Source organism: Vombatus ursinus, unplaced genomic scaffold (assembly GCF_900497805.2).
Source record: "Vombatus ursinus unplaced genomic scaffold, bare-nosed wombat genome assembly UNPS02009205.1, whole genome shotgun sequence".
Classification (NCBI taxonomy): domain Eukaryota; kingdom Metazoa; phylum Chordata; class Mammalia; order Diprotodontia; family Vombatidae; genus Vombatus; species Vombatus ursinus.
The window spans coordinates 62,213,288-62,238,999 of record NW_020948983.1 but is presented as its reverse complement, the minus strand read 5'-3'; the positions used below and the strand labels follow the sequence as shown (position 1 = coordinate 62,238,999).

At 37.8% G+C, this 25,712-nt stretch overlaps 1 protein-coding gene across 2 annotated transcripts in view; it reads right to left on the bottom strand.

The window, feature by feature from the left end:
• LRRC49 (leucine rich repeat containing 49) overlaps positions 1-25,712 on the bottom strand; it is a 201,007-nt gene that overhangs the window by 146,259 nt on the left and 29,036 nt on the right. For both annotated transcript variants that reach the window (XM_027851402.1, XM_027851401.1), the window contains one exon: positions 7,843-7,986. In XM_027851402.1, coding sequence (XP_027707203.1) covers positions 7,843-7,986 — 144 coding nt within the window. The remainder of the gene's footprint in view (positions 1-7,842; positions 7,987-25,712) is intronic.

Here is a 25,712-nt window from a genome sequence, read left to right as displayed (position 1 = left end):
CAGACACATGATACTCACTAGCTGTGTGACCTTGGCAAGTCACTTAACCCCGACTGCCTTGCAGGGGAAAAAGTAGCATATATTAAAAAGCTAAGAAAATGCCATAAACCATATTGCTACAGGAATTCCTATCTCCTACGACCATTGGGAGGAAAGCATTTAAATACGACATAAATGAGTTATTATTAGGGGAAATGATAAATTTTATTTTAGACACATTTAAGTTTGAGGGGATAGCAGGACATTTTAACAAATATGGCTACCAGGTAATTAGAGATAAAGGACTCAAGTTCATCAAAGAAATCAGCACTGGAGACGCAGATTTGAGAATCTACTCCACTGGAGGTGATAAATGAAGCAAGAAAAGTACATGAGAGCTTCCAGAGACCTAATGGGGAATAGCAAAAAACCAAGGACAGACACTTGGAGTATACTCATATTACCCCTTGCCCACATCACTGCAATAAAATCCAATTTGCTCTCCCTGCCTCATGTCTATCCCCTTTCTAATCCATCTTCCACACAGCTGCTAAAGTGATTCTCTTAAGATCTGACTATGTCACCATCCTACTCAACAAACTCCAGTGATTCTCCATCTTAAGGATTATTTGTTCTGCCCAAGCATATGTTGCCTTAGGCATGGAAACAAGAATGAAGATAGGTTAAATGTACTAGGGTCTGATTTGAGCAAATCTAAATGAGCTAAGAATAGATTCTTTTAATGACCTATTTATTCTCAGGAAGGTATATGAGTGTTGTATGTGTGGGGAGGGTTGGGGAGAGAGATGTTACTTAGGAGACCTGTATAGCTGCACAGTATATCTTGGCTGAATATTTGTTTATATAGCTCTGGCTCAGTGTTTGTTTATATTTAGTAAAATGTTTCTGTTCTTTTTGCTTTTAAAAAAAAATATGCCATTGATTCAATCCCTTCAGATAAGAAATTTGCATTATGAGGTCAGTCTGTACCTGACCTAAGACACTCCCTGCTACCTCTGGATAAAATATAAGCTCTTCTACTTAAAAACTCTTTACACTATAGCCCCTTCCTCTCTTTTCAATCTCCTTACACATTATTATATTCCAGCCAAATGGACTTGCATGACGTTCCTCACAAACAATGCTCCATTTCCCAACTGCCTTTCCCCTGTTGAAAGGATGAACTTTTGTTTCATCTTCCTCTTGTAATTCCTGGTTTCATTCAAGACTCAGTTAATTTACCTCCTTCCTAATACCTTGTCCCATCGCCAATCTGATGGCACCAAGCTTCTAAAATTACATTGCATTTTTGGTAACTATTCTGTATATATTTTATGAACATGATACCTCATTTGTTAGAATATAATCTTCTTATGTGGGAAAACTGGAACACTAATGCACTGTTGGTAGAGTTGTGAACTGATCCAACCATTCTGGAGAGCAATTTTGAACTGTGCCCCAAAGGGATCCAGCAATACCACTTCTAGGGCTGTATCCCAAAGAGATCATAAAAAAGGGGAAATGATCTACATATACAAAAATATTTATAGCAGCTCTTTTTGTAGTAGCAAAGAATTGGAAATTGATGGGATGCTCATCAATTGGGGAACGGCTGAACAAGTTGTGGTATATGAATATGATGGAATACTATTGTTCTATAACAATGAAGGACAGGTTGATTTCAGAAAAACCTGGAAAGACTTGTATGGACTGATGCTGAGTGAAGTGAGCAGAACCAGGAGAACATTGTAAACGGTAACAGTCACATTGTGCGATGACTAACTTTGGCAGACTTAACTCTTCTCAGCAATACAATGATCTAAGACAATTCCAAAAGACTCCTGATGGAAAATGCTATCCACATCCAGAGAAAGAACTATGGAGTCTGAATGCTGATCAATTTTCTCTTTTTTTTTTTCTCATGGTTTTTTCCCTTTTGTTATGATTCTTCTTTCACAACATGACTAATGTGGAAATATGTATAATGATCATACGTGTATAGTCTATATGAGACTGCTTGCTGTCTTGAGAAGGGGGGAGAGAAGGAGAAAAAAATTCAAAGTCAAAATCTTATAAAAGTGAATGTTGAAAACTATCTTTACATGTAATTGGAAGAAATAAAACACTATTAAGTGTGGGGGGGGGAGAATATAATCTTCCTGAAGATAAGAAATTTTTGTCTTTGAATCCCCAATGCTTAGTATAATGTAGGGCACCTAGTAGTGGATTAGTTGATTAATAATTGCTTGTTGAGTGGTTGATTGATTGACTAACAGACAGGAGGAAAGAGTGGAGTCAGGGAAGGACATGAAGAAGACATAGCCTGAGCAGTTATTAAGAGAACCAGGCTAGAGTGGTGTCAAAGAAATGCAGTGCCCATAGAATTTTTACAAATAGGTGCCTCACAGTATAGAATGGAGGAAGATCATTAAACTTGGTGATTTTCAGGTCATTAACCTTAAAAGGAGTTGTCTTCTGAGAAAGAAGTAGAGTGGAGCAGCAGAGTTAAGGAGCAAGTGAGGCTGATGAGAAAATGGGAATAATACAGATTACTCATTTGAAAAGTTTACTGGTAAGAAAGAAAGAGAAAATCTTCCCTTACTTAACCCGGCCTATCCAAATCCCACACATCCTTCCAAGACTCAGGTAAAATTCTTTCTTCATGCATTTCCAGCCTAGTTATCTTTCTGTGTGAATGACTACAATGCTCATTATATCTGCCTTGCATTTGGCAGTTGACTGTATAATGCTTTGTGGTATTTCTTACACTGAAATATTATGTATCATATAACCTGAGGTTCAAGGCCAATTGCATAAGATTCTTGTCATTGGTGGAGAATGATGCTCCATGCCTAGATGAGGGGTACAGTTGTCAAAAGCTTAGAGCCAGAAAGATCCTAGTGTTTTGGCTTCCAGCTTCAAGAAGGGATATACATAGTTCAAGGTTCACTTCCTAGAAGGAAAGAAAGAGTCTGGAAAGAAGTCAACATGTAGAGGAACCAGCATCTTGCTAATGTCCCCATTCCCAACTTTCCACTTGAGAAACTTCAAGGATTTTCCCTTTGGGTAAGATCATGGATTCTCTGTCTAGTGGTTAAGCTAAAATATCTTGCTCCCAATGGGAGAGCTCATTCACTCTGTGTATTGTCTGGTATGCTCTCATCTATAGATAACTTCTCTGATTTCTATTTTCTACTGGCTTGGATAAATAGATTTATTATCTGTGTTATAGTCTCTGTATAACTGACATTTGATAGAAAGACAGTCCCTTTGCAGATAGCTTGCAGCACTTCTTAAACTGTGTATCGCAATCCCCATATGGGGTTGTGACCCAAAATTTAATAAGTGCTGAAGGGGTCATTAGTGGAAAAAGTTTAAGAATTCCTGGTTAGAGCACTCCTTTCCCCTCAAAGGATAGTGACCAGAAGCAGAGCAGGGACTATTTTTTGCATCTCCAGATGCCAATGCTACTTTGTATCCCCAGGGGATGGCATAGTACCTGGCACCTAACAGATGCTTAACAAATGCTTATTGGTATCTAAAAAAATTATTTCCCCTAAACTAGCAATACTTAGGGTAGAAGATATTAAATTCTAACCCAGTGTTCCCTCTCTGAGAACTGTGGCCTGTCTCCCTTGGAGAAAGGTAGAAAAATTAGACTCTAGAGATATCTGTTTATGTCTCTCTGGTAGCCACATTCAAACAAAGATACACAGATACATAGCCTATATGTGAAACATATGTGCCTTACATCTCATACTGTTATTAAACTTCACATATTCCCGTCTAACCATCTTTGGGGGTGAAGACCAAAGGCTTAAGCTTCTTTACATCCCCAAGATATCTAGTTTGTTGATACGAAAAAAAATTATACTATATTAAGCAGTAGAAATACCAAGAAGCATATGCCATAATTTCTGCAATAAGGATTCAGTTTAAATCATTTAGGAGGTTCAGTATGAGAGAGTATAAGAGAACTAAACCAAAGGTCAAAAGACCTCAGTCAGTCTTTAAGTCTGATCACTATAAGACTTAGACATGTTACTTCTGTCTGTGCCTCAGTTTCCTTTTCTTTAAAGAAAAAGGAGCTAGACTAATCGCTAAAATTTTCTGCTGCCTTAAAATTCAATTGATGATGAAACTTGCTGTTTGAGGTAAAAGCTCTTGAGACTGTGTAGTTGTCTGATGGATCATAATAATCTATCAATAATCAATAGTCAATAATCTACCATTTGAGAGAAATACCACAAGCTATTCAGAGAAAATGTATTATAGGTGGAGGCGTGCATCTGGGAAAAACTGTGAGGACAACCTTAGCCTCAGCCTAAGGTGGGATCCTCCTGGCTCAGTTTTCCCATTGTGTTCCTTTGGAAAGGAATGTTTCCCACCTGGCTATTCCAGAGTCTGGCTAAGAGGTGGAATTGGTACTGCATGGTTGGATCTGCATTCAAACACAGCTAAGAATGTTTTATCTTGTCACATTTGGTGTAATTACATCCATGCTTTTTCCTTTCGTAGCAAATTTCTATAATCAGAGCAAGTGGTTAGTAAAAGATATGAGCACAATGCAAGTATGTGAGATCTTGCTGTTTCCAATCTGAATGTGTAGTCATTCCATATACCAAACAACTGGGTAAATTAGTACTTGGGCTTGGCATCTGCCTGCCTACATAGTCATGTGAAAGATTAAATCCCTGGCCAATAGACTAAGGCTGGGATACATCTGAGCTACTATAATAAACTACGTGTTTAAAATCTGAGCTATTGAGCATAAAATTATATACCTTTCTATGTCCTAAACAACTTAGTAATTGGGTATTAGTACAATTGATTGAAGGACCTAGCTGTTATTCTATTAATTACTGAAACTAAATCAGAAACATCTTCAGTTTTGCTTGGAAAAGAAAATTGCAAAGCAATCAATTTTCTTAGAAGTAGGCAACTTAGAGAATATTTTGTGTTACATTAATCGAAAAGTTATTAATGTGGAAATAACATCTGTTGGTACTGTGTGAACTGTGGTACAAATACATTTTATTATAAACAACTTATTGATATGTACTATTTTGGAATTAATCATTTAAGTATCCTCCCAAGTCTTTTATTATATTTGGAGTAAAATCAGCCTCTTATAAGCAAATTCACTTGTATAACCATTGAACCCAGGGATATAAAACTTCTACCTGCAAAAATGTTGTTACTTCCCTAATAGCATCTGATCTTCCTAAAGGAACTGGAATCAGAGTGGAAATTTTTGAGAAAGGAACAAGATCAGATAATCCCATATGTCAAATGTAAATGATTCTAATAGGGCTCTTGGTTTCTTTCTTTGTTTTCCCCCATTCTGACATCATTTTTAATTCTCCTTTTATTTGGGCCCTTGCTTGTCAAGTTTGTGTCTTCTAGACTACAGGCCATTCATCTACAGTTAGTAGCAAACAGTGGATACCAATCCATACTTACTCATCATCCCCTGGATGTTGCCTATGCTCAACTTCCTCCCGGGGCCCCCCCTCAAGGTAGGGACAGCTCCTTGCCCCAAAAGATTCTGGGTCCCAAGTGTTTGAGGGGGGAATGATGAGGTGGTAGGACTGAGACTCCAAAAAGCCCTGAGATCATGCCTCTGGAAGCAACCAGAATCCCAGCAAGCCCTCCTCTCTGCAGCCGCCCATGAGAAAATTCTCTCCTTATTACAGGCACAGACAGAGTTGAATAAAATCTATATAGGGGAGCCTGCCCCAAGGACTCTTTCTCTGGTGCCTGCCCAAGGACTGGGCTCAGGCAACCCTTATATCTTGTTTCCTCAACAGAGTTATCTCTGTTGACTCCTAGAATTTTCCCATACAGCCCAGCACCCAGATTACTTGCATATGCTGACCATTCCCTAATCCAACCCCAAATTATCTAATTAGCATAACCCCTTCAGGTTGCAGGTCCTGGGAACTTTGCCCACTTTCCTAAAGCATAACAATAAAACTTTGCCACTTGACTAAGAGATGGCTTGAGTGCATAAAATCGTTCCAGTCAACACTGCCCTAACATTTCTAGGGTCCCAGCACCCCAAACTTCATCACAATGACTATATAACATTAACTGTCAGCAATAAAAAGGCCTAAGAGATATCAGCTAAATTTAAAAATATTTAATTTTAAATTAATGCTCTTTTCTATTTCAAAAATGCTGACAGACAAGACTTTCAAAGAAAATAGCAATGATTAGAAATAATACTCAAAGGGCCTAATTCTATAAATAAACAATGTATTGAATATGTCACACTTCACAAGCATGAACCAAGTGCAGGCAAATGCTAGCACTAAATAGATCCTTATGATTTCCCAATCTTGAAAAGCTAGTTTGATTTTATGTCAGTTCTGGCATGGGTCAAGATTGGATGCAGAGATTTTCCTAGAGATTCAGTCCTACACCATGTCAATCTCAAACTGGAGGTACCCTAAGAAGAAAAATCTTGAAGGTGTGGAAGCTTAATTCTAATTTGAGATCCCAGAATAAATTAATGGCTTTGGACAGGTTCTGGAACTGTCCCAGTCTCTTGGAGGTCCTATGGAGTGAAAATTACCTGTATCATATTTTCTAGAACTGAGGGTAAGTCACCATCTGTTCCAGTATTTTCCCTTTTATATCCAGAGTAGGCTGTTCATGGCACTAGTTATGGTTTAATCATTTATTAACTGAGACTTTTGTTAATAAATAATTTAAAGGATCCAAATTACATTTAAGAAACACCATGGACAATATCTATAAAAGTACAATGATATCTCAATGCTATTAATGAATCCTCTGGCAAAAAAGTTCTTTTATAACAAAACCAGTCACGTTAATGTGTGTGTACATATGTATGTATATACATATATAAATGTGTGTATGTATTATGTGCATATTTATATGTATATACACACACAACATAGTCAGTATATATAATATATACTATATATGCAATATATAATATATATAATATACATGTGTGTATAAATAAATGTATGTATACATATACAAAATAATGCTCCTTTATATCATAAGCCTTAAAGCAATGTTCCTGCTAAAAACCTCATGAATGTCCAGGACAAAAATATCTCAGTATACAACTTCTATTTGCCCACCAACTGCTGACAATTAAAAAAATCAGAGCCTCAGCAAACCTGTAAAGTCAGGAAAGTTTCATTTTCTGTGTCCACATTCTGCACTTTCTATATCTTTTTAACTTTTTGGTAATTCTCTGGTCCCCACTCCTATCCTTTTCAGGTACCTAGTGACCTCTAACACTCCTTTTTCCCAATTAAAAACAGGAAAGGATCAAATATTTATACCTAAGTCACTGACTGATTACACTTTTAATATTGAATGTTATTCTAATTTTCCATTTATTTTCTTTGAAAATTATAATCGCCTCAAGTTAATAATAGAGATAGAGACTAGATCTGTGATTTCATTGGTATAGGAAGCTTCCAGTGAAGATCTTCTTCCATTGGTGCAGATTAATGTCTTCTCTGCAACCTACAGATTTGAATTGCCTAGAGAGCTCTAAGAGGTTAAGAGATTTGTCTAGGGTCACAAACACAGTACATGTCAGAGGCAGGACATGAACCCAGTTCTTCCTGGTTCTAAAGCTAGCTCTCTATCCATACTACACGATGCAAATCAGAATATTTTTAAAATCAATAAATTATACCCATAATCTAATTTAGAAAAGTCTAAATGACCTTATAGTCTTGCCTTACATAAAATAATCACAGATCATTTTCTTTTTTAAATTCTTTTATTTTTTTAATTAACAAAAAGTTACTGGTTCTCTGTCCTATTCCTTATCCCACAATTGGCAGGGGGAAAAGAAAACAAGGTACTTACCACAGAAGTGATTTGATTGTGTCGAAGATTAAGTTCAGTCAGCGAACTCAGGCCATTAAGATCATCAACATCATTTAAAAAGTTTCTTGCAAGGTTTAAAACTCTCAGGTCACACAAATGACTGACATTTTCAATTTTTGAAATCTGTTTTTTTTAAGAGTGACACAAATAGGAGCAATTAGTAATCTTTAAAAATATAGTTCTTAAATCTATCTAGGATATAAAATCTTTAAAATAAAAGATCAATTACATAGTGACAACTTAAATGTTAATTCCTTTTAATCTCCTTATATGTTTGTGTGTTTATATGCATAGACAGATATATAGATATTTATTTATTGCCAACTTTGTAACCTTAAATACCTTTAGCAAAAGGTAGGATAAAATGCTTTCTTTATTTGTTTTCATTCATGTACTATGTCATTCCTATTTTATGGGTACAAAGTCATAAGATTTTTTAGGGACTGTATTTTTTAGAAAATTTGTATCTTGTATCTTGTGTTTTTGGCCTTGGCAAATAATGTAAGTCAATCTCATCAATTAATCAAGTATTTATTCATCTTCACTATGTACCCAGAACTATAAAGCAAACAAGAAAAGTGCCCTCTAAGAAGTTTACAATCTAAGCTGGAACATGAATACAATTCAACAACCACCACCATTTAAATACCTACTACACCTACATATAAGACACTGTGTTAGACCACAGGTTCTAAGGCTTTTTCCTGTGTCATAGACTCCTCTGCCAGTCTGGTAAAACCCTCTTCAGAATAATGTTCTGAAGTCATAAAATAAGGTACACAGGATAACAAAGAAAAACAATTATAACAATATTTCTAAAAACAATGAATCCCAAGTTAAGAACCCTTTTTCTAGATTCAGGGCATAAAAAGAAAAAGGTGAAAAATAGTTCCTGCCCTTCAGAAGCACAAATCTGAGAAGGAAGAACTATAATTCAACAACCAACATCTATTAAGCACTCACTATGTATAAAGCACAAAGAAAAAAAACAAAGAACAGTTCCTACCCTAAAGGAGCTTACATTCAACAGGAAGATATGTTACAGGGAGAAAAAAGATAAATAGAAGATCATCTGAGAAGGAACAGAACACTAGCAACTAAGCAGTTGAAGATAGATTTCCATTAGAAGACCCCTAAGCTGAACCTTGAAGGATGCTCTTAGATGCAATAGGGAGCCACTGAAGACAATATACATGTATTACACAAATTAAAAAATTACAAAACAAGAGAATATGCTATAAAATTAAGTACTAAATTGTGTGATATAGATTATAAATCCTTTAGTATCATATTTCAAAAATGGAAGAGATTCATTGAAGTAGTCAGAAATTTTCTAACTATAAACAGACACCACCAAAATAAAAATATTGTGCAATATTTAAATGCAATGATGCTTTTAATTTTGTAATAAGAAAATACACACATATATACCCTAGCAGTATATTCTTTGATATTACTTAATATCAAAAATTTAGTTTCCATACAGAGAATAAGATCATAGTTAGAACTCTGTAGTTAAAAAGAACCTTGAACATTATTCAAGATGAATTACCCTCTTATTCTCTATTAGTCTTGCAATACTTTTAATATACTTTATGAAGTTAACAAAAGAAAAAACACACTGATTTTGTCCTATAAAATATCCGCAATTCAGGGGCAGCTAGGTGGCATAGTGGATAGGGGACTGGCCCTGAAGTCAGGAGGACCTGAGTTCAAATCTCGCCTCAGACCAAACACTTGACACTTACTAGCTGTGTGACCCTGGGCAAGTCACTTAACCCCAACTGCCTAAAAAAAAAAATAAAATATCCACAATTCAAAAAAACTAACTAAACATCACAGATCACTTAGTAATTACTTGCTATCTGGTATTCAAAGTTGTTAGTTAAAAGAAGCTTATGTTAGACTTAGAATCCATTTAGCATGTTGTCATTTGGTGAAAAGCCTACTCTCAAACAAGAATATTAGGTCTTTTACTCCAAAAAGATAGATAAACATAATTATGCAAATAAAATGAATATGTTAAAATAAAATTTACCAAGTTTTTTTTTAAAGAAGTGAGAGATTTTCAGAAAAAAAAAACAAACTTAAGTATAGTAGAATTTGTAAAAATCTTTTCCCTTATTGTAGGCACCATGTACCATCCAAATCTGGAGTATTTGGCTGGACCCACCTACACTTTTGGAGAGTAGGGAGAAACCGAAACAAAAGTAATTTGCCTAACAGCCCAGGAGGATGCAGAAGGTAAGATCAGCAGAGAAAAATCAAGTCTTTCTGAATTCACAAAAGAATCTTGTGTGAGATGCCCACTCAGTGGGAAGAATCCTGTCTGCATATTAGGGGAAGGAGAAGCCAAATGGGACAAACTCATCATGTCCCTTCTCTTTCCTTCCCCCATCACTGCCTTATGGCAGAGGGGCTTGCTTAGCTCAATGAAACTATGAGCTATGCCATGCAGGGTCACCCAAGGACAGGTCATAGTGTAGAGTACAAAAGATGATCCACTGGAGAAGGAAATGGCAAACCACTCCAGTACCTTTGCCAAGAAAACCCCAAGGACAGTTGGTTGTCCTTCATTTTTGAAAAGGACCAAATAACATCACTATGTTGGAGTCTAGTTACAGTGGGTCCGACTGTGGCTAATCAAACTAATACGAGTAGGTTAAGCACAAATAGTCCATATGAACATTTGGGATGGAGATGTCTCTAAATTTGCACACCTCATGTTTCTTTTGAGCTACAGCAATTCTGCTTTCCCTTCTTTAATGAGGGCACACCATACTGTGCAATCCTTTGCCAGAATCTCCCATGTCATGCAATCAATTCCAAAGTTCTTCAGAGAGACCTTGAGAGTATCTTTGTGTTGCTTCTTCTGACCACCATGTGAGTGCCTTCCTTGCATGAGTTCTCTATAAAATGGTCTTTTAGGCAAGTATACATTTGGCATTTGAACAATGGGGCCAGCCCATCAGAGTTGCTCTCTCTATAGTAAAGTTTGAATGCCTGACTCAGAAAAGGACCTCAGTATCTGGTACCTTATCCTGCCAGGTGATCTTCAGGATCTTCCTAAGACAATTCAAATGGAAGCAATTTAGTTTCCTGACACGGTGCTGGTATATTGTTTAGATTTCACAGGCATACAACAATGAGGTCAACATAATGGCTCTGTAGGACTTCGGTTTGGTAATCAGTCTAATACCTCTTCTCTCCCACACTTTCCTACAGAACCTCCAAAACACTGAGCTACCTCTTGTAATGCATGCATCAACCTCATTATCAATGTGTACATTCTTGGAAAGTATACTACCAAGGTAAGTTAACTTATCCACAGTATTCAAAACTTCTCCATTTGCTATAACTGATGGTTCCATGTATAGATAGTGTGGTGCTGACTAGAGGAGAATCCGTTTTCTTTGTGTTAATTGTTAGGCCAAAATTAGCACAAGCAGCAAAGAATCAACCCATACTTTGTTGCATCTCAGTTTCAGAGGCTGCAATGAATGCACGATCATCTGCAAAAAAAAACAAAAAACAAAAAACAAAAAACAAAAAAACATCACGCACCAGATCTTCTCTACTTTGGTCTTGACGGGGAGACTTTTCAAGTTGAAGAATTTACCATCAGCGTGGTAGGTGACCTTGATGCTGTGTTTGTCCTCACTGAAGGCAGCTAACAACATTGCTGAAAACATTATGCTAATAAGTATGGGAGCAAGCACACAGCTTTGCATCACTGCAATGGTGACTGGGAAAGCTTGAGAGCATTGTCCATTATCCAAAACCCAGGCAAGCATGCCATCATGAAATTGACATATAATACTGATGAACTTCACTGGGCACCCAAATTTTGACATCATTTTCCATGACTGACAGTGTCAAAGGCCTTGGTAAGATTGGCAAACATTGTATACATATCTCTGTTCTGTTCCTGGCATTTCTCCTAGAGGTGTTGGGCAGCAAACACCATATTGACTGTTCCTTAGTCCTTTCTGAAACCACACTGGCTCTCAGGTAGATAATCATCCTCCAGGTGAAGGATCAGCCTATTAAGGAGGACTCTGGCAAGAATCTTGCCAGCAATGACTAAGAGACCCCCGCCTCCCACCCACGATTGTCACAGGACAATCTATTTCCTTTACCTTTATAGAGATGAATAATGGAAGCATCCTTGAACTCCGAGGGAATAACCTCCTATTGCCATATAACTTGGAAAATTTTAGTCACCTTTTGCAATGTACCCCCTCCTAGTAAATCTCAGCTGGAACAGAATCAGCACCAAGTGCTTTGCCAAATGAGAAAAGCCAAATGGCATTCAAAACTTACTCTTCAGTTGGAAATTTGGCTAGAGACGGACTGACTTCAACCTGAGGTAAACGGTCAGTGGCGTCAGCACTGATTGATGATAGTCTGTTGAGAACACTATGGAAGTATTCAGCCCATATTTCCTGGATCATGTCCTTATCACTAATCAATGCAGCTCTATCAGCACTGAGTGGTTGAGATGCACCATATGTCTTTGGCCCATAAATAGCCTTCAGGGTATAATAAAAGGGCTTGAGATTGTTACTATCAGCCTAAAACTGAATTTCATCTGCCTTATTACTGAACCAAGAATCCTGCATCTCTCCAAGCTTTGCTTGCACTTTGCTTTTGACAGAGTTAAACACTGCCTTTTTAGAGACAGATGAACTATCCTGCTGGTATACCCTGTGGAATTCTCATTTCTCATTCAGCAGCTTCTGTATTTCCCCATCATTTATGTCAAACCAGTCTTGATGTTCACGAGTGTCCTCAGCTAGAAGAATAAATGTAGTGCTGTACACCAAATATCTGAAAGCTGCCCACTCCTTTTCTGCTCCACTGTTGGCAACTGTGTGTTGGGTCAGCTTTTTCTCCAAGTTAGCAACAAACTGTTCCCACTCAGAAAAACACTCTAATCTGCTGACATTAAGTCTTCTGGTAGTTGTCTTGCCTTGGGCCCACCACTTTTGTTGAATGTGAATATTTAGCTTGGAGAGGATAAGTCTGTGATCAGTCTAGCACTCTGCACCATACATCGCCTTCATCATTCTCACATCCTGTCTATCTCTTCTCCTTAAAATGACATAGTCTATTAAATGTCCATGTTTGTTGTGAGGGTGTATCAAGAAGTTTTATTGCATTTAGGTAAACAGAATACAGTGTTAGTGATAAGAAAATCATGAGATGCACAAATCTTCATTAGTAAATGACCATTGCTGTTGCTGTTTCCGACTCTATTCCTCTCAAAGACTCCCAACCATGTCTAGTAGCCTGTGCCTACTCTAGTATTAAAGTCACCCAGAATTATTAGCTTGTCCAGTTTCAGCACACTGATGATGGGAGTATCCAGTTCTTCACAAAATTTTTCTTTGACTTCATCAGGATTCATCATAGTGGGAGCATAGGTACTGATGATGGAATGTGGTGTTTTCCTGCAAGTGGTAATTGCATTGTTATGAGCCTGTTATTCACTCTTTTTGGTAGGCATACAAGCTTGTTGACTAGATTAGTTTTGATTACAAAACCTACACCAGCTTAATGTTGTTTCCCATAAGTGTGTGTACATTCCATGTACTAATGGTGAGTGGAACCATCTTTGCAGAAGTTTTTGTACAATTTTTTGTGTTTTGATTGGGTGGGATTCCTGCCTGCCATGGTAAACAGCCAGGGTTAGGTAAAGTTGACAATTTTTAGGGCACCTTTTCTAGCCCCTTCCTCACACCAGAAGGTGAGCAGTGTAGTCCTTAAAAGGCTGCTCAGACACCCAGGGGGCTGCTGAACCCCACAGCTGCTTCCATTGAGAAGATGACCCTATGTCCTGGGCTGCCTATGTGCAGGGTTGTGACTATAGTTCCCAGTGTAACCGCACCTGCTGCTTCATCACTTGCCTGTCACCACAGGACTCTGAGATAGGTAAAAAAGGTAAAATGGTATGGGTAATGTCTTTTGATTCATGTCTAAATTGGATTTAAGTGAGGTAGAGTTGCACAAAGTAATCAGCCTCACTTAGTTGATACAGTCCAGTGGCAGGATAGAGTCAAGATGATTGGCGGTGGCTCAAGGTGCAGTGGACGAACTTGGTGTCTTTGATGTCTAACCAAACTCTAAGCACTCCACAGCACCTGCTTCAGCAGTCTTCATGGCTGTTGGAACAAACTGTACTCATCTGCCCATTCCTCCAGGGGAAGTCTTCACGTACTTGGGGTTGACACACCACTAACTCACCAAAGGGTCTGAGAGCCCCTGCTTACCCTCAACCTGGTTTAGCCCGTTTGCCAAAATGGTTTACCGGGGTATGATCACTGTGTATGCTATAGCTTCTTAGAGTTACAGGTTAGAGTTGGTGGATTAGGTAGACACCAAATGTGGAAAGCAGGCCTCAAAAGGACTTGGCAGCCCTCACGCCAGAGGTACTAGTCTTCCCTGAACACACCCTACACCCCCCATGGACAGTACTAAAAGTATAAAAGAGATGACATCAGAAAATGAGCACTTCAGGTTGGAAGGTGCCCAATATGCTACTGGGGAAGAGCAGAGGACAACTATAAGTAGCTGCAGTACTAATGAAGCAGTTGGGCCAAAGCTGAAAAGGAAGCTCAGCTGGGGATGGATGCGTCTGGCGATGAAAGGAAAGTCATGCTGTAAAAATCAATATTATGTAGGAACTTGGAATGTATCTACGAACCAAGGAATGCTGGATGTGATCAAACAGGAGACCTAGAGATTAAACATCAACATCCTGGGTGTCAGTGAATTCTTAAGTGGACTGGAGCGGGTGAATTTAATTCAGATCATCACTACATATACTACTGTGGGTAAGAATCCCTTAGAAGAAATTGAGTAGTCCTCATAGTCAATAAAAAGGTGACAAAAGTAGTACTTGGATATAATCTCAAAAATTACTCAATAATATCTGTTTGAATCCAAGGCAAACCATTCAACATCACAGTAATACAAGTCTGTGCTCCAACCACTGATGCTAAAGAGGCCAAAGTTGATCAGTTCTATGAAGACCTACAACATCTTTTCGGAACAACACCAAAAAAAAAAAATCACATTCATCATAGGGGATTAGAATGCTACAGCAGAGAATCAAAAGATAACTGGAAAATAGGCAAATTTGGTATTAGAGTACAAAATTAATCAGGGCAGAGACTAACAGAGTTTTGTCAAGATAACTCACTGGTCATAACACTCTTTTTCAACTACCCCAAAAGCAACTCTACATACAGATATCACCTGATGGCCAATATAGAAATCAGACTGATTATATACTTTGGAGCTAAAGGTGGAGGAGTTCTATATAGTCAGTTCAAACAAGACATGGAGCTGACTGTGGCTCAGATCGTGAGCTTCTTATTGCAAAATTCAGACTTAAATTGAAGAAAGTAGGAAAAACCATCAGACTGTATAGGTATGACCTAAATAACATCCCTTATGAATATAAAGTGAAGATAACCAATAGATTTGAGGGATTATATCTGGGAGAAAGAGTACCTAAAGAGCTAAGACAGAGACTTGCAATACTTAACAGGAGGCAGCAACAAAAAATATTCCAGGGGCAGCTAGGTGGCACAGTGGATAGAGCACTGGCCCTGAAGTCAGGAGGATTTGAGTTCAAATCCAGCCTCAGACCAAACACTTAACACTTCCTAGCTGTGTGACCCTGGGCAAGTCACTTAACCCCAATTACCTTAAAAAAATTTTTTTTAAAAACATTCCAAAGAAAAAGAAGAGCAAGAAAGCAAAATGGCTGTCCAATGAGGCTTTGCAAATAGCTGAGGAAAGAAGGAAAGCAAAAGGAAAGGAGAAAGGGAAAGATATACCCAACTGAATGTAGAATTCCAAAGAACAGAAAGAATAAAGTTAAAAGAGCAATGCCAAAAAAAAAAAATGGGAAAGACAAGAGATCTCTTCAAGAAAAGTTTCCTGCAAAAATGAGCATGATAAAAAACAAAAATGGTAGGGATTTATAGAAGCAGAAGAAATTAAGAAGAGGTGGCAAGAATACACAAAAGAACTATATAAGAAAGATCTTAACATCACCAATAACCTGACAACCAAGATGGTGTGGTTACTGATCTAGAGCCAGACATCCTAGAGAATGAAGTCAAGTGGGTCTTAGGAAGCACTGCTAATAATAAGGATGGTGGAGGTGATAGAATTCCAGCTGAGCTATTTAAAATCTCAAAAGATGATGCTGTTAAAAGTGCTGCACTCAATACACCAGCAAATTTTAAAAAATCAACAGTAGCCACTTGATTGGAAAAGATCAGTTTACATCCTAATCCTAAAGAAGGGCAAAGCTGAAAAATGTTCAAACTACTGAACAATTGAGCTCATTTCACACACCAACAAGGTTATGCTTAAAATTCTGCAAGCTAGGCTTCAGCAACATATGAACTAAGAATCACCAGAAGAGCATCTGGTTTTTGAATAGCCAGAGGAAGTAGAAACAAACTTGCCAACATTTGCTGGATTATGGAGAAAGCAAGAGAGTTCCAGAAAAACATCTACTCCTGCTTCACTGACTACACTAAAGCCTTTGATTATGTGGATCATAACAAAACGTGGCAAGACCTCAAAGAGATGGGAGTACCAGATCATCTTACCTGTCTCCTGAGGAACCTGTATGCAGGCCAAGAAGCAACAATTAGAACCAAACATGGAACAACTGATTGGTTTAAGATTGGGAAAGGAGTACAACAAGGCTGTATATTGTCACCTTATTTATTTAACTTATATGCCGAGGACATCATGGGAAATGTCAGGATGGATAAATCAAAAGCCATAATTAAGGTTGCCGGGAGAAATATCAACAATCTAAGATATGCAGACAATACCACTGTGATGGCAAAAAGTCAAGAGAAATTTAAAAACCTCTCCATGAGAGTTAAAGGGGAAAGTGTAAAAGCTGACTTAAAGCTTAACATAAAAAAATTAAGATCTTAGCAACTGGTCCCATCACTTCCTGGCAAATAGAGGAGGAAGAAATGGAAGCAATGTCAGGAATTTGACATTCTTGGGCTCAAAGATCACAGCAGACGGTTCATGAAGCCATAAAATTAAAAGAGTCTTGTTGCTTGGCAAGAAAGCTATGTCAAAACCGGACAGCCTACTAAAAAGCAGAGATATCACCTTACCAACAAGAGTCCTTATACTCAAAAGCTATGGTTTTTCTAGTAGCAATATATGACTGTCAGAGATGGATTATAAGGAAAGCTAAGTGCCACAGAATTGACACTTTCAAATTGTAGTGCTATGGAAAACTTCTGAGAGGCCCTTGAACAGCAAGAAGATCAAATCAGTTAATACTTAGAGAAATTAATTCAGGCTATTCACTGGAAAGTCAAATACTGAAGATGAAGCTTAAATACTTGGGCCACATAATGAGAAGTTGGGATTCACTGGAAAAGAACCTAAAGTTAGGAAAGATTGAAGGAAAAAGAAAAAAGCACACAGTATAGGATGAGATGGATAGAAAGCATGATGGAAACAACAAACATGAACTTGGACAGACTTTGAGAAATACCAGAGGACAGAAGGTCCTGGCATGCTATGGTTCATGGAGTCACAAAGAGCTGCACACAACTAAACAACAACACCATGAGTCAACCTAGAATGGAAAACAAAGCTCCACCATGAGATCCAAGAAAAAGATATTCCTAGAGTCACCAGGAAGAGTACCTAGTATGAAGGGTGAGTTACAGGACACAGGTTTGAAACAAAAGAAAGTCTTAATAACCTAGAGTCTTTAAGGAGCTATAACATCTAAAGCTCTAGTCTAGCTGCTGGAAGAGATAATAGTTATCTCCTAGAAAGGACAAAGAAGCAGCAAAGCCAAGCTAGGCACAACTACTACATCAAGAAGCTCTCAGGATGTATCTGGCAGGAACTGACAGCAATAACAGCAGAGCAATGGGTCACCCACCTGGAGAGAGGCATGGCCAGAGCCTCAGAAGGTGGCTGCCTGGAAAAGGCCCATGTAGGAGCAGAGCACCAATAAAGAAGAGCAAAAAATGAGGCAATTCTCACTTATGGAAGAGAATGTTGAAAACTAAAATGAATAAATAAATAAATAAATAGATAAAAAGGTATTGCTTAAACTGATTTTTTGAGTTAATTTTTTCAATTTTTTTCAATCAGAATTTTGTTTCTTTCTACCACCCCCACCTCCATCTCCATTGAAGAACAGAAAAAGAAAAGCAAAACTCTTATAATAAACACACAGAAAATAGCACTCCAAATTCCTACATTGGTCACGTCTAAAAACGTATGTCTCATTCAGTCTCTTGTATATATAACACCTTTCTATCAAGAGACAAATTTATCATCAGTCCTCTGGAAATGTAGTTGATTGATCATTGCAGTGAGCAGAGTTCTTAAAAAAGTTGTTCGTCTTTTTACAGTATTATTATCGTATAGATTCTTCTCCTGGCTCTGCTCATTTCACTCTGAATCAGCTCAGACAAGGCTTCCCTGTTTTTTCTAAAACAATCCCTTTGTCATTTTTTATGGCACAACAGAATTCCATTTCATTTATGTACCTTAATTTGTTCATCTATTCCCCAATTGATTGGCACACCCTTGGTTTCCCCAGTTCCTCGCCACTACAAAAAAAAAAAAACTACTATGAATATTTTGTAAATGTGTCCTTTTCTCCCTTCTTTGATCTCTTTGGGGTACAGGCCTAGTAGCAGTTTTACAACGTCAAAGGTCAAGCATAATTCAGTGACTTTGTGGGCATAGTCCCAAACTGCTTTCCAACACGGTTAGAACAGTTAACAGCCCCGACCAATAGTGCATTAGTGTGGCTGTTTTCCTGCAGCCCCTGTAACTCTTATAATTCTCCTTTTTTGTTATGTTAGCAGAATAGTCCATTCTAAACTAATCAAATTAATTATTCTTAATTACTGAGAACACAATGTACACCAAAATCCACAAAAAATGGTCAACAAATGTCCTATTTCTTTTTTTTTCTTTTGTAGGCAATGGGGTTAAGTGACTTGCCCAAGGTCACACAGTGAAGTGTCTGAAGCCGGATTTGAACTCAGGTCCTCCTGACTCCAGGGCTGGTGCTCTATCTACTGCACCACCAAGGTGCCCCCAAATATCCTTTTTTTTAAATTATGCAAAGCAAATATTTGAAATATAGGACAAGACAGAAAGACAGAGACAGAGAATATTCACAAACCAGAAACAGCTGTTAAAAAAATATTATCCAAATTAAGCAAACCATACCGATTTAGTTATAAGTAGTACATAGAAAAAATGATATACATAATTTAACATAGACGACCAATGTAACCCTGGGCAAGTCACTTAACCCTGTTTGCCTCAGTTTTCTCATCTGTAAAATGAGCTAGAGAAGGAAATGGAAAATCACTCCAGTGCCTCTGCCAAGAAAATGCCAAATGGGGTCACAAAAAGTCAGACACAAGTGAAACAACAAATATACTCCAAGAGATCAGGTGGAAGAAAAAAGAAGAGAAAGAAAAATGAAAATTCCAAATACAGAAGAGTTTGTTTTTTGGTTTGTTTGGGTTTTTTTGGTGGTAAAGTTAATCCTACCAAAATCTAAACTAATCTCAAAAGATCCTCCACCTGAATGTTTCACAGGCATCTCACTCAGCACATACAAAAGAAAATGTATCTTTGTCAATAAACCCACCCCTTCTTTAAAGGCACAACCATCCTTCAGATCTTCAAGGTTTACAATATTAGTACCCTATTCAAATCTTTATTCTCCCACATTCCCCATATCCAGTCAGTTACCATGTGTTGTCAAATCCATCTCCACAGAATCCCTCATACGTGTCCCCTTGTCTCTGCTTATATGGACTCCACTTTTGTTCAGGACTTCATCACGTGGACTACTGCAATAGTTTTTCCCACCTCTACCTTTTCCAATCAATCCTCACAGATTTGTTGATAGAATATGCCCAGAGTGCATGTGACTATATCAACTGTTCAAAATTTTTCAGTAGTTCTTTTTTGCCTCCAGAATAAAATAGGAACTCCTTTGCTTGGCATTTAAAGTCTTTCAGGATCTAGATCCGGACTACCTCTCCAAACTTCCTTCTCATTAATCCTCTTTATCCACTTTACAAAGTAACTTAACTTCAATTCCTCAAACTTGACATTTTGTATGCTGCCCCATTGTTTTTGTACAGACTCCCCAGAATGCCTACTCCCTTCTCACCTGTGCTTTTCAGAAGCCTTAGTTTCCTCCAAATCTAAGATGAAGTGCTAACCCCTACTCCAGAAAATATTTCTTGATCTTCAATTGTATAAATGATATATGCAATTTATGGTAAAATGTAAGGAACCTCTTTTAAGGAAGGGATCACGTTTACTGTGCATATAGTAGCTTTGTTGAATTGAACTCAAGATCATAGGAATATATATATGTGTGTGTGTGTATATATATGTGTATATATATATATGTATGTATGTGTATATATGTGTATATATATGTATGTGTATATACACACACATATATATGTATATATACACACACTTGAAGCTAGAAGGGGTTTTTGAGGCTACTAATCGAATACTCTCATTTTACAGATGAGGAAACTGAAGAGGTTAAATGACTTGCCAAGGTCATATAGGGAGTAAGTAGCTAAGCTGGGATTTAAACACAGGTCATCTGAGCCCAAAGCCAGTCCTTTTTCCATTACACCACACTGCCTCAATATTGCTGCTTATGGGAAAGGAAGGAAAAAAGCTAAGCCAATAATAAAGATACATACAAGTGCTGTGGTGATATAAAACAAAACTGGTAAAGAAAAGGAAAACAAAGAAGAGAACACAAAAACAGATCTTAATCAAGGAAACTGCACCTCTGGCATGTTGCAGGAAGAAGCTGGACATACAAGTTAAGCTGCAGCAGCTGATAACATGCATAGTCTGTACCTTAACAGAGAGAAGAGCCAAAAACCAGGGCCATATACAAGGAGTTGAAGGGGTGTGGAAACGCCTAAACCTAGGTTTTGCTAGGTCCAAGTAAGATAAATATAAGAAGAAACAAGGATTAATATATAGTTCATGATGTGTCATTTTCTCAGCTGTTCAGGTCTAGAAGGAAGAATTATAGAAAACAAAAGGATACCATGGTTGGCAAGCCTGCATGTTGGTCTGACCTAACAGAAGCATACAGAGATGAGGGACATCTTAGTACCCACAGCCCTAGCATCTGGCAGGAATATTTAAGAATCTTTGGCAGATAAATGTAATCAAACTCTATAAGAATAGAATCTATAATAACAAGGCAAAAGACCTTTTAAATTCAACAGTTCCCACAGGGGCACAGCGAGTAGATTTATTGCTGAATGGTTACAATGACATCAAAGTATATGATCATTCCCATGTGTGGATGAGGTTAAGTGAAATTGTACCTCAGAGTTGATGATGAAATTGATGAACTGGAAGGCCAGGATATTTGAGGGGACATTAAGTACAAATTGAAATTCTCAAGGTGAAGAACATAGTTTGGGATTAAGGGACCTATGAGCTTTGTACGGAACTCCTTAAGAAAGGAGGCAAAATGACCTGGTGGCCTGTAAATCATGGCAACAAGAATCTGGACCAGGTGGTAGAGAGATGGAGTGAACTACAAAGAAGGAGTGGTTGCTGAATGATGGTAGCAAAGAAGTAGTTTGAAATTGATATGTTCATTCCCTCTCCTGGTCCATTGGGCTTAGGGGAATAAAAAATGGCTCACCCAGGACTAGAAAGAGTGGCCGGAGACACTGTATCTTCTGAAGGGAACCAGATTCTCATTAACAGCAGATGATGGAAAGAATGAACTGAAGTAAAGAGATTTAGGATATAGATTAGTTGTGGGATCCATCATATTTCCAGTCACTGAGTTTTACAATCTCTTAATCATACTTGATTCTTCCTTCTACCTCACCACATATATCCAATCAATTACGAAATAGTCAATTCCAACTTCCAACTCCTGTGCATCTGTCTCCTTTTCTCTATTCACACAGCTACTACCCTAATTCAGGATTTCTCACCTCACCTGAGGACCTCCTGCCTAAACTCTTTTATTAATAGACAGCCGAGTATTTAAAAGCCCTCCACAATCTGGCTCTCACTTACATTTCCAGATTTTTTTCATATCATTTCCTTTCCTGCACTCTACTTTTCAAGTCAAGTTGGTCCATTATCTGTTTCCAAAACTCAACATGCCATTTCCTGCTTAAGTTTCTTTGAACAGGCTATCCTTCACACATGGAATATAATCCTATAATTCTTCTGAACATCTGGCTCTTAAAATCTCTCCAGCTTCTTTCCAGGATCAGATCAGGTATCACTTCTACATGAAGCCTCTCCTCATCTACCTAATTGTAAGTGGTCTTTCTCTCTTTGATTATCTTGTATTTACATATCGGTGTACAGGTTTTTATCACCTGTAGAACATAATCTTCGTAAAGGTGAGGACTGTCTCCCTTCTATCTTTAAATCTCTAGCACCTAGACTAATATCTAGTACATAATAGACACTCAGTTGATATTTGTTCAATTGAATTGAGTAGTTGTTGGTAGCTCCTAGTAAGTCAAATCTCCCTTCCCTAGGAGACTGCCTGAAGACAACTATCATGTTCCACTTGAGTATTCTCTAGGCTAAATATATACAATTCCTTTAATCCATCTTCATATGACATAGTCTCAAGGCCCTTCATCATTCTTGATGATTTCCAGATCAACAAAGTTCTTAAGCTGGGGTGAACATAATACTCAAGATGAGGACAGAGTAGGGCAGAGAACAGAGGGATTCTCCCCTCCTTATTCTAAAACTTATGCCTTTCGTAATGCAGTCCAAGATCATGTTAGCTTTTTTTGGCTGCCATATCACACTGCTGATTCACACTGAGATTGCAGTCCACTAAGACCCCCAGATTTTTTCAGACAAACTGATATTTAACCATGCTCTCTCCATCCTATATTGGTGAGGTTGATTTTTTTTAACCCAAGAGTAAGGCTTAACATCCTCACTGAATTTTATTTTATCAGATCTAGTCCAATATTTTAGCCTGGCAAGATCTTTTTTAGATCTTGACCAATATCCAAGGTGTCAATCATCTCTCACAATTTAATGTTATCTGAAAACTTGATAAGCATGCCATGTTTGCCTTTATCCAATTCAGGGATAAAGTTAAACTGTCCAGGTCTCATTTCTGACTTGTGAAATTATCAGACTGATTCTATGTCTTTTTTTTTAATTGATCATATTTTCAGTTCATTGATTTTATCCTGTTATTGCCTGAGTTATGGTTCTTTGTCTCTGAACTTAGTTCAGATTTCAGCTGGCCTGCAATGAGTTAAGTTTAGAAATCCAGTTCTACTAATCACTGTTCTAATTTTCCTCAAGGGAATCTGTTATCCTTAAGGGATGTGGGTGGACACCAGGGTATTTGGTTTAGTATCTTTATACCACCAAGCTATACTTCAAAGATTTCTGGTTTGCTAGCCAAAGAAGTCTGGTCCACTGTCTCTAACATTGCAGGTGGACTCAAACAATGAACATTTCTTAGTCACAGTAGTGAAGGAGGGGTTGTTGCAAGCCCCTCCTTCCCAACTTCCAACCAATCATATTGTACCCCATGCCTCAGCTCTGTAGTCAATCATAATGACTTAGCCATTCGTGATGTTGAGCCAATCATAACTTGTTTCTCACCTATGAAGTCCTGTCTTTGTTCTGTACTCCTCAAAAACTATTTAAGGGAGCTGTCTCCCTCACCTGGGGTCCTGGCTTTGCTGAGGAAGCTGAGATCCAAATTACTACTCAATCCAATTAAACAAATATCAACTGAGGGTCTATTATGTACTAGGTATTAGGCTAGGTGCTAGAGATTTAAAGATAAAAAGGAGACAGAAAGAAAGCCAAGCGTAGGGCCTTGGGTTACTCCCCTGAAGACTTCCTGCCAAACTGACATCAAATCACTAATGGCTATCCTTGGAAGTCAGCCATTTGACATTACAAATCCATCTAATTGTAATAATAGTTAATCCTCATCTCTACATCTTTTCCACACAAATAGTATGAAATGTTTCATTTCATACTTTGCTAAAATATAGGTAATATTTTCAGCATTCTCTTGATCTAGTAGTTTGATGACTAAATTTTAGTCATGCATCTGAGAAAATTTCTCATGCTTTCCTGCAGATAAGATGGAGAGATATAAGCTAGATTATAATACAGTTAGATGAACTTGGAACTGGTTCAATAATAACACCAAAAGATAATTAATTAAAAGGGCTAACTAAGGGGTGGAGCCAAGATGGCAGAGTGAAAGCAGTGACTTGCTTGAGCTCTCCCCCAACCCTCCAAATACCTGTTCAAAAATGGCTCTAAACAAATTCTAAAGCAGCAGAACTCACAAAAAAACAGCTTGCTAAAGGAGACCCAAAAAAATACTGAAGAAAATAACACCTTAAAAAATAGCCTAACCCAAATGGCAAAAGAGGTCCAAAAAGCCAATGAAGAGAAGAATGCCCTAAAAAGTAAAAGGTAAAACTGGCCAGATGGAAAGGGAAGTCCAAAAGATTACTGAAGAAAATGCTTCCTTAAAAATCAGAATAGAGCTATTAGAAGCTAGTGACTTTATGAGAAATCAAGACACAGTAAACAAATCCAAAAGAATGAAAAATTAGAAAATAATGTGAAATATCTCACTGGAAAAACAACTGACCTGGAAAATAGATCCAGGAGAGAGAATTCAAAAATTATTGGACTATCTGAAAGCCATGATCAAAAAAAGAGCCTAGACATCATCTTTCAAGAAATTATCAAGGAAAACTGCCCTGATATTTTAGAACCAGAGGCCAAAATAGAAATTGAAAGAATCCACCGATCTCCTCCTGAAAGAGATCCCCAAAGGAAAACTCCTAGGAATATTGTAGTCAAATTCCAAAGTTCCCAGGTCAAGGAGAAAATATTACAAGCAGCCAGAAAGAAACAATTCAAGTATTGTAGAAACACAATCAGGATAACACAAGATTTAGCAGCTTCTACATTAAGGGACTGCAGAGCATGGAATATAACATTCTGGAGGGCAAAGGAGATAGGATTACAACCAAGAATCACCTACCCAGCAAAACTGAGTATAATCCTTCAGGGAAAAAATGGTCATTCAGTGACATAGAGGACTTTGAAGCATTCTTGATGAAAAGACCAGAGCTGAATAGAAAATTTGACTTTCAAAATACAAGACTCAAGCAGAACACGAAGAGGTAAACAGGAAAGAGAAATCATAAGAGACTTATTAAGGTTGAACTGTTTACATTTCTGCATGGAAAGATGATATTTGTTACTCATGAGACCTCTGTCAGTATTAGGGTAGTTGGAGGGAAAAAATTATATGGATGTATATATATATATATATAGATAAGATAGATAGATAGATACATAGATAGATAGACGGACAGACAGATAGAGGGCACAGGGTGAGTTGAAGATGAAGGGGTCATATCTGGAGAATAAAAATCAGGGATGAGAGAAGATTATACTAGGAGAATGAGAAAGGGAGAGGTAGAACGTGGTAAACCATCTCACAAAAAAAAACAAACCAAAAAAACAGAAAAGAAAAGGCTCTTACAGTGGAGGGGAAATGGGGGAAGGTGAGAGGGAATGAGTGAATCTTATTCTCATAGGATTTGACTTAAGGAGGGAATAACATACATACTCAATTGGGTATGGAAATCTGTCTTACCCTACAGGAAAATAGGGGGAGAAGGGGACCAGAGAGCAGGGAAATGACAGAGAAAGGGCAGACTGGGAAAGGGGGTAATCAGAAGCAAACACTTCTGAGG